This window comes from Halichoerus grypus, chromosome 11 (assembly GCF_964656455.1).
Source record: "Halichoerus grypus chromosome 11, mHalGry1.hap1.1, whole genome shotgun sequence".
Taxonomy (NCBI): domain Eukaryota; kingdom Metazoa; phylum Chordata; class Mammalia; order Carnivora; family Phocidae; genus Halichoerus; species Halichoerus grypus.
In genome coordinates, this window is record NC_135722.1 from 96,882,023 (window position 1) to 96,891,161 (window position 9,139).

Genomic DNA, 9,139 nt, shown 5'->3' on the forward strand with positions numbered 1-9,139 from the left:
TTTTTCTCTCTGTATATAAGACATTTATTGTATTTTTCTGAACTATCTAAGAGTAATTTGCAGACGTAATGCCCTTTACCCATAGATACTTCACTGGGTATTTCCTAAAAACAGGGATATTAGCATATATAACCAGAAAACCAGAAATGAGACCATTATCAAAACCAGAAAATTTAACATTGACTCAATACTATATTTAACATACAGATCCTATTAAAATTTCACTAATTGTCCCAATGACGTCCTTTATATAAATTTGCTCTCTGGTCTAGGATTCAGGTCAGGCTCACGCAGTGCATTTCATCTTCAAGTCTTTTGCTCTCCTTTCATCCCAAGCAGTTTCTCAGCCTTTTTAATCTTTCATACCATTGACATTTTGGGAAGAGTACAGGCCATTTATTTTGTAGAATGTCCCTTAGTTTAGCTTTGTCTCATGTTTCCTCATAATTAGGCTTGTGCATTCTGGGCAAGAATATCATATGAGTGATGTTGCTTCCTTCTCAGTAACTCACATCAAGAGGCACACGATGTCAGCGTGTCTCATTATTAGTGATGTTAATTTCAATCAGTTGGTTTAGTGGTATCCACCAGGTTTCTCAAGGGTAGTTACCTTTTTTCCTCTCTCTTTCTCTTTTGTAATTAGTAAGTAATTTGTGAGGAGATACTTTGATCTAGAATCCCGTTCCTCAGGGCACCTGGCTGGCTCAGTCAGTGGAGTATGTGACTCTTGATCTCAGGGTTGTGAGATCGAGCCCCACCTTGGATGTAGGGATTACTTAAATAAATAAAACTTTATTTAAAAAAATAAATAAGGGTACCTGGGTGACTCAGATGGTTGGGCGTCTGCCTTCGGCTCAGGTCATGGTCCCAGGGTCCTGGGACCCTGCTCAGCGAGGAGACTGCTTCTCCCTCTCCCGCTCCACCTGCTTGTGCTCTCTCACTCTCTCTGTCAAATAAATAAATAAAATTTTTAAAAAAGTAAAAATAAAATCCTGTTCCTGAAAAAAAATTTTAAATTAAAAAAAAAATCCTATTCCTCATCAAGTTTAGGCCCATTAATTCTAGTATCCATTTATGATTCTTGCCTGAATCAATCATTACTAGGATGGGTGTAAAATGATGATCTCTCTAAATCTATCATTCCTTTTCCATTTATTTAATTGACATTCTATTGTAAAGAAGAGCTTTTTCTGTATCTCATATATATTTTTTAAGATTTATTTATTTATTTTGAGAGAGAGAGAGAGCGATCACAAGTGGGAGGGGCAGAAGGAGAAGGAGAGAGGATCCTAAGCAGACTCCCTGCTGAGCGAGGAGCCTGATGTAGAGCCTGATTCTAGGACCATAAGATCATGACCTGAGCTGAAACCAAGAGTCGGAGGCTTAACTGCCTGCACCACTCAGGTGCCCCTATTTTTAAAAAAGATTTTATTTTATTCTATTATTTATTTATTTATTTTTAAGATTTTATTTATTTGAGAGAGAGGGAGAGCACGAGTTGGGGGGAGGGGTAGAGGGAGAAGGAGAAGCAGACTCCCTGCTGAGCAGGGAGCCAGCTGGCACGGGGCTCCATCCCAGGACCCCAAGATCATGACCTGAGCTGGAGGCAGACGCTTAACGGGCTGAGCCACCCAGGCCCCCCTATTTATTTTTTAACTCCAAGAGGTAGAGATTTTAAAGTAACTTTTATACCCAACGTGGGGCTCGAACTTACAACCTTGAGGTCAAGAGTTCAATGCTCCAGCGCCTGAGCCAGCCAGGCACCCCTTATCTCATATTTGTTTGTTTATGGTCAGTATGGACCCAAAGGATTCTTAGAGTGGATTATTTATAATTATTAATTATAACAACTTATAATTATTATAAAATTCTATAATTCTAAAATTGTCCCAGATTTGGCCAGTGGGTGAACTAGCCCCCTTTGGTTGCTCTGTGCATCCTGGGTTCCCTATCAAAGCCTACGCTGAGCTGCCTGTGGCTTGTCTAAGAGCCCAGAAACTTTGAGAATCCCCAGCAAATAGGAGGCCCTCAATAAATGTTTTAACTACCGTGAAAACAACAGCTTCCCTACCTTTAATACCAATAATAGTAATTTTAATGCTTATTTCTCTAATTATAAAAATAATTTATGGGGGTGCCTGGGTGGCTCAGTTGGTTAAGCGACTGCCTTTGGCTCAGGTCATGATCCTGGAGTCCCGGGATCGAGTCCCACATCGGGCTCCCTGCTCAGCGGGGAGTCTGCTTCTCCCTCTGACCCTCCCCCCTCTCATGCTCTCTGTATCTCATTCTCTCTCTCAAATAAATAAATAAAATCTTTAAAAATAATAATAATAATAATAATTTATGTTCAGGGTGCCTGGCTGGCTCAGTGGGTAGAGCATGAAACTCTTGATCTTGGGGTTGTGAGTTTGAGCCTCACCTTGGGTGTGGAGGTTACTTATTTATTTATTTATTTTAAAGATTTTATTTATTTGACAGAAAGAGCGAGAGAGGGAACACAAGCAGGGGGAGTGGGAGAGGGAGAAGCAGGCTTCCTGCTGAGCAGGGAGCCCAATGCGGGGCTTGATCCAAGGACCCTGGGATGGTGACCTGAGCCGAAGGCAGATGCTTAACGACTGAGCCACCCAGGTGCCCCTGGAGATTACTTAAAAAAATAAAATAAGGGGGCCACCTGGGTGGCTCAGTCAGTTAAGCGTCTGCCATCAGCTTAGGTCGTGACCTCAGGTCCTGGGATTGAGCCCCATGCTGGGCTCCCTCCTCAGCAGGGAGTCTGCTTGTCCCTCTCCCTCTGCCCCTCCCCCAGCTTGCGGGCAGACATGCACACATGCTCTGTGTCGCTCTCATAAATGAATAAAATCTTCTAAAAAATTTAAAAAAATTTTTTAATTGAAAAAATAATACATGTTCAGTGCAGAAAATGTGGAAATATAGAAAACACAAAAGGAAAAACAATCAAGCGAAACTCATTCTTTGTATCAACTCAGATAATAATTGATTACATTTTGATGTATATGCTTCCAAAATTTCTCCATATGGGTGTTTCATTTTTGTTTTGTTAAAAAAAAGTTATTGTAATGCATCTACTCTTTAATAGGCCTTTTCAAATTAGTCTACCATTTAAGAATGTTTCTATCATACAAGTAATATATCTGATAAGGGATTACTATTGAGAATATATAAAGAACTACGACTCACACACACACACGATTTAAAAATGGGCAAAGACATTGAATAGACATTTCTCCAAAGAAGATATACAAAGGTCCAATAGCCACACGAAAAGATTCTCAACATCACCAATCATTAGGGAAATGCAAATGAAAACCATAAAAATACTTCACATCCATTGGGATGGCTATTATAAAAACAAACAAAACACAGGAGATAACAAGTGTTGATGAGGATATGGAGAAGTTAGAACCCTTGTGCAGTGCCTGTGAGAATGTGAAATGGTGCAGTCCCCATGGAAAAAAGTACAGGGGCTCCTCAAAAAATTAAACATAAGGGCATCTTGGTGGCTCAGTGGGTTAGGCGTCTGCCTTCGCATGATCCCAGGGTCCTGGGATTGAACCTGGCTTCGGGCTCCCTGCTCAGAGGGGAACCTGCTTCTTCCTCTCCCTCTGCTGCTCCCCCTGCTTGTGTGCTTGTTCTCTCTCTCTCTGTCAAGTAAATAAATAAAATCTTAAAAAAAAAATTAAACATAGAATTACCATATGATCCAGGAGCACCTGGGTGGTTCAGTCGTTTAAACGTCTGCCTTCGGCTCAGGTCTTGATCCCAGGGCCCAGGGATCGAGCCCCATGGCAGGCTCCCTGCTCAGCGGGGAGTCTGCTTCTCCCCCTCCCTCTGCCCCTGCTTGTGCTCTCTTTCTCTCTCTTGCTCACTCGCTCTCTATGTCAAATAAATAAATAAAATCTTAAAAAAAAAAAAAAGAATTATCATATGATCCAGCCATTCCATGTCTAGGTATACACCCCAAAAAACTGAGAGCACAGACCTAAACGTATTTGTGCACCCACGGAGCAACACTATTCCCAATAACTAAAATGTGGAAACAACCCAAATGTCCATCAGCAGGTGAATGCATAAACAAAATGTGGTCTCTACATATAATGGCATATTATTTAGCCTTAAAAATGAATAAAACTCGGTGCGCCTGGGTGGCTCGGTCTTTAAGTGTCTGCCTTCGGCTCAGGTCATGATCCCGGGGTCCTGGGATCAAGCCCCGCATCGGGCTCCCTGCTCAGTGGGGAGTCTGCTTCTCCCTCTCCCACTCCCCCTGCTTGTGTTCCTTCTCTCGCTAACTCTCTCTCTCTGTCAAATAAATAAATAAAATCTTAAAAAAAAAAAAAAAAAGAACAAAGCTCGGACACAGGCTACAACACGGATGAACCTTGGAAATATTATGCTAAGTGAAATAAACCAGACACAAAAGGACAAATTGTGATTCCACTTTAATGAGATACCTAGAAGAGCCAAATTCATAGAGACAGAAAGTAGAATGGTGGTTGATGAGGGTTGTGGGGAGGAGGGAACGGGTACAGAATTTCTCTTTGGGGTACTGAAAAAGTTCTGGAGATGGATAGTGGTGGCGGTTGCCCGGCAAGGTCAATGTATTTAATGCTACTGAACTTAACAGAAATGGTTAAAATAGTAAATTTCAGGTTATGTATATTTCACCACAATTTAAAAAATGTTTGTATCCGTAAGTTCCAAACTTTGTTGAGCATTGGAACCTCCTGATCTTGAAAAAATACTAATGTCAGGCTGCCACCCCTGTCATTCTGATTCTAGTATAGGGTATGACCTAGGTGTTGGGGCTTTTTTAAAGCCCCTTAGATGAATCCAGTGTGCAGTGGAGTTTGGCTCCCAGTCCGGTGCTCTTCCCCCAGCGTAAGGTTGGGCCCCCAAACCTCCCTTGGCTGGTGCAGTTAGGGTGGGGGGCACAGGTCAGACCATTCTCTCTGCAGGGCACATCCTCCCTGCCCGTCTCTCCTGACTTCAGGCCTCAGCTCTGTTAGGCCGACCCAAACAAAGAAGGTCCCAGTGTTCACCTCCTCCCTCATTTTTCATAGCACTTACCACATTTTTACAAGATTTTATTTATTTGAGAGAGAGAGAGAAAGCACAAGTGGGGTGTGAGGAGGGGCAGAGGGAAGAGGAAGAAGCAGACTCCCCACTGATGTGGGGCTCGATCCCAGGACCTTGAGATCATGACCTGAGCTGAAGGCAGACGTTTAACTGACCGAGCCACCCAGGTGCCCCACACTGATCACATTTTTTATTTAATTTATTTACTTGTTCGCATTTTGGGGATCTGTCTCTTGCATTAAGTTCCACATAAACTCCATGAAGGAGGAAAAACGTCTTTCCACATTTTATTCCTAGCACTTCTAGTAGCACCTGGCATGTAATAAATGCTCAGTTAATGTTTGTGGAATGAATAAATACTGTTGTTCTTCTCTTCCATTGCCTCCCTCTCCCAGGCTCTTGGGTTGCTCTAGAAAGGGGTCGTTAAGACCATTGTTCCAGCATCTTCTATGTTTGTTGTTTTTTATGGTTTTCACAGTTTTTGGCGCCTTCCCAGTCCCCACCTTCTCTTCAGGGGCTTGTTCATTCATTCATTCATTCATTCGTTCATTTGTTCACTTATTCAACAAGCATTTACTGGGTACCTACTATGCCCCAGGCACTGTGGAGCCCAGGTACCGTAGGCCCTTGGGAACGAAATGACTGCTCTTAGGGAACATACGGTCTACTGGGGGAGACAACTGAATAATCATATACACATATAATTATAAACCATAGTAATACTATGAAAGACAGGATAGGGGAACCTAGTGAGGGGATGACGGTCAGAGGCTTCCCTGGAGAAGGTGGGTTACCTGTGCAAATAGGAGTGGGGTGGGGATGGGAGCAGTCAAAAGAGCAAGCCAGGCATATGGAATAGTCTGTGCAAAGGCCCCGAGGCAAGAGGGAACACAGGATATTGGAGGGAACACAGTGAGAACAGAGGGGCCGTTAGGAGAAAGACCAGGGCTAGTCTTGAAGGTCGCCTTAAAGATCCTGGTATTTCCCCTAAGATTAATGCAAAGGTCACTGATCCTTATAAGGGATGTGTACCGGAAAGCGGACCACTCCTGCTCTTTTCCCTCAGTTACCAGACTCTACCACTCTTGTCCTCCTCCACCCAGCATTCTTCCATTTCTGCTCCCTCCTCCTAGGCCCCCTTAGCCTATTCTCCACTTCTCCCACCCCCCAGCCTGCTGTCCAGGGTCTCACCCTGGTGGTCCTCTTTGTCCGCAGTCAGAGCTGTACTCCTTTCCCCAGCATTTCCCTTTGCTCCGCCAACACCCCAAGACCCTCCGGCCTCCAGCCCTGCCCACATAGCGCACCACGCCCTGGCTGGGTGGCCTGCTGCGGAGGGGTGCAAAACCCATAGGCCAGGTAGTCTGAGAACTCTTGACTCCCGACTTCTGATCTCATCCAGCCCCTTCCTGCCTCCTGAGAGAAGCAGCTCTGGGTTGTGGGGCAGGGAGGGGACTGGAGCGCCTGCTGCCTGACGTGGAGTCTGTTCCCGCCCAGGTGGAGCCCATAGAAGGGAAACAGGGCAGATGGGGCATCAGACTTTATTGAGGGGATTTCTGTCACTGAGGGAAGAGTGAATTGTTGGGGGTGGTGGTGATTAAAGAGGTGAAGTGGGAGGAGCGTCAATGCTGACAGGAGTGGGCTGAGGGGATTATAGGGAGTGTTGGGAGCTGAGGCACCAGGGACCTAGGGGAGGGCAGAGGGAAGAAAGGGCTCCGGTGAGAGGGGGCGGCGAGGAGAGGTGAAGGCCCCGAGGAAGCCATGCTTGAGGCCTGGGAGCAGGCAGTCTTTTCAGGAGAGGAGGCAGGCACACAGGCCAAAGCCGTGGCCTGGGGAAACGGACAGCATCCTGGACCTCCTGGAGGCCTGCTGCCTGGCACTAGCCTCCTCACTTCCGGGTGCCCAGGGCCAGTGCGATGATGAAGCCCAGAACCAGCAGGAACATGGCAACAGAGAGGAGCACTGTGATGACCACCATGCCCCCCGTCCGGGCCATTCCCAGCCCAATGGATTCCACCTTCCTTCCTGTCGGAAGAGAGAGGGGGGAGGCCTTGGTGGGCAGGAGGAGCCCCTGTCCTGACCCGAGCTCTCTGGCTCATCCAGCTGTCCTTCATCCATTTATTCATCCAACCAATCAACTGATCCACACATCCATCGCCTAAACATTTATGAAGCATCTCCTGTGTTGGTCACTGAGGACACAGAAATTAATTGAACACAATCCCTACCCACATGGAAGCTTTAGTTTATGAGATGAGTCAACAGGCAGTTAAAAGGCCAAGGGCTCAGGGCTAGGATACAGGTACGCAAAGAAGCTAAGGGAGCCCAGGGAGGGGTAGCTGGGAGGGATGGGGTGGAAAGGCCAGGGAAGATCTGGGAGCATTGATTTACTTACGAGGAAGTGTGGACATTGGGATCTCTCTACTGGACTCAGTGGATGTCCCCTTCGTCACTAGGTAGGAAATGCTTTTGTGGTGGGGTTTGGGAGAGAGAGGAGAGACTCCTCAGTGATTATCTGGGACTTGGGAAAAGAGGGAGGGAGCCCAGGCCTCCCCCTTCACAGCCGTGCCCTCCTCCAGGAGAGGCCCGTTCTTGACCCCTTCGGCTGTATCCTCACTTTCTTACCCCAAGCTGACCAGATCCCTCCCCACCAGCAAATGTCAGGACCCATCTTCTTTCCCTGCACCCCCTCCAACAGGTGGCCTGGATCTGGTACCTACTAGTATTTGGTTCCTGGCACGAGGTCTGTCACCTGGTACGCACTGAGCCGGGTGACCGTGAAGCCAGCCCCACTGTCCACCACATTCACCAGCTCCCTGCGCCCACGGCACGGAGGCACCACGAAGCTAGATTTCACCACTGGGCAGGAAATCGGGGGTGAAGTCAGGGGTGTGTTTCTGGAGGCCCCAAGGAGAAAGGGCAGCAGAATACGGGTGGCCCAGGAGAAGGGTCGATAGGAAGGCAGGAGCAGGGGAAGGGGTGCGGGTGGTGTCCTGGGTAGGGGTCTCTGGGGACCAGGGGGCCATCTTGGGAGGGAGTAGCAAACCTTGGCTGTCATTGGCTCTCCGGACCATCAGTGTGGCATTGCCCCCTGTGAGGTGACAGGGGGGCAAGGCAACAAGCAGGCTCTCTGTTAACGCCGGAGACAGCAGACCAGACACGCTCGAGATGTTGAAGTCTGCTGGGGGGCCAAGAGGGAGTTCCGGGTGGGGTAACCAATCCCCTTCCCCACCATCAGATCTGGCCCTGACCCCTGGGGGCCATTTCTAAGGATGAAGCCCCCTCCAGGTCTGCTCTACCTCGGGTTGGCAGGACACAGGCCGTTGCTGGTCTGACCACCAGGTGGCAGGCTTGGGCTGCAGAAGCTGGGCTGCCCACCAAGCGGCCAGACCCTGGGTGCAAGCAGGGGCCAGCGACCAACCTTACCCCAGTTCCTAGCCGGGGGCCCTTCCCCGCACCTCTCTGCCTCCTGGGTTTGGAAGAGGACCAGGAGTGTGCCCTGGGCTCAGTGACTGATGCGTGGTCACTGCCGTCACCAGCCCCCCAACCCCAACTGGCCAGACCAGCTCCTCTTTGAGGGCCTTGGAGGGCACAGTGCCTCCTCCGTGGGCCTCAGAGTCCCTAGCCCCACCCCAGCAGGGATGGCAGAGACCTGAAGCCCCCAGGGCCAGGACAGTCAGCAGAATCAGGATCAAGGGCAAGGTCCGGACGGGCAGCGGGGATGCCATAGCTGGGCTGGGAGCTAGAACGGGTGCTGGCAGGCTGTGGGCCTCCGGAGGCAAGTGAGGCCAGGCCCCTGGGGTGGCTGATTTTGTCTTGGGGTGGGAGTGGCTGGAGGGGAATCCTGTCCAACCTGCCCTTCGGGCCCTACAGCCTCAGGGCAGGCCCCCCAGACAGGTTTTTCAAGACGGGGAACTGGCTCTCAGGCCAGAAGTAGGGATGCCCTGGCTGGATCTTGATGGCTTAGTCAGCTGCAGAGGGGCAGGGTAACTAAGGTGGGGGTGGAAATCACCCCTTCCCCTGGCACTCCCACATGTTAGCGCCTGAGTAT

General features: G+C 48.5%; 1 protein-coding gene across 1 annotated transcript; it reads right to left on the reverse strand.

Moving 5' to 3' along the window:
* Nucleotides 1-6,976: 6,976 nt before the first annotated feature.
* Nucleotides 6,977-8,816, reverse strand: UPK2 (uroplakin 2). Its single transcript, XM_036090755.2, has 5 exons — nucleotides 8,741-8,816; nucleotides 8,135-8,266; nucleotides 7,809-7,947; nucleotides 7,484-7,554; nucleotides 6,977-7,113 (listed from the first exon to the last, which is right to left on the reverse strand). The coding sequence occupies exons 1-5, from the start codon at nucleotides 8,814-8,816 to the stop codon at nucleotides 6,977-6,979; spliced, it is 555 nt and encodes a 184-aa protein (XP_035946648.1).
* Nucleotides 8,817-9,139: the final 323 nt, after the last annotated feature.

Bases quoted from the DNA above. Each gene is read 5' to 3' on its own strand.
- UPK2 (XM_036090755.2), bottom strand. From the start codon at position 8,816: ATGGCATCCCCGCTGCCCGTCCGGACCTTGCCCTTGATCCTGATTCTG. The intron at 7,948-8,134 runs GTTTGCTACTCC...TTTCCTGCCCAG, and splicing joins GAGAGCCAATGACAGCCAAG to TGGTGAAATCTAGCTTCGTG. The intron at 7,114-7,483 runs GTAAGTAAATCA...CTCTTCCGACAG, and splicing joins CCCAATGTCCACACTTCCTC to GAAGGAAGGTGGAATCCATT.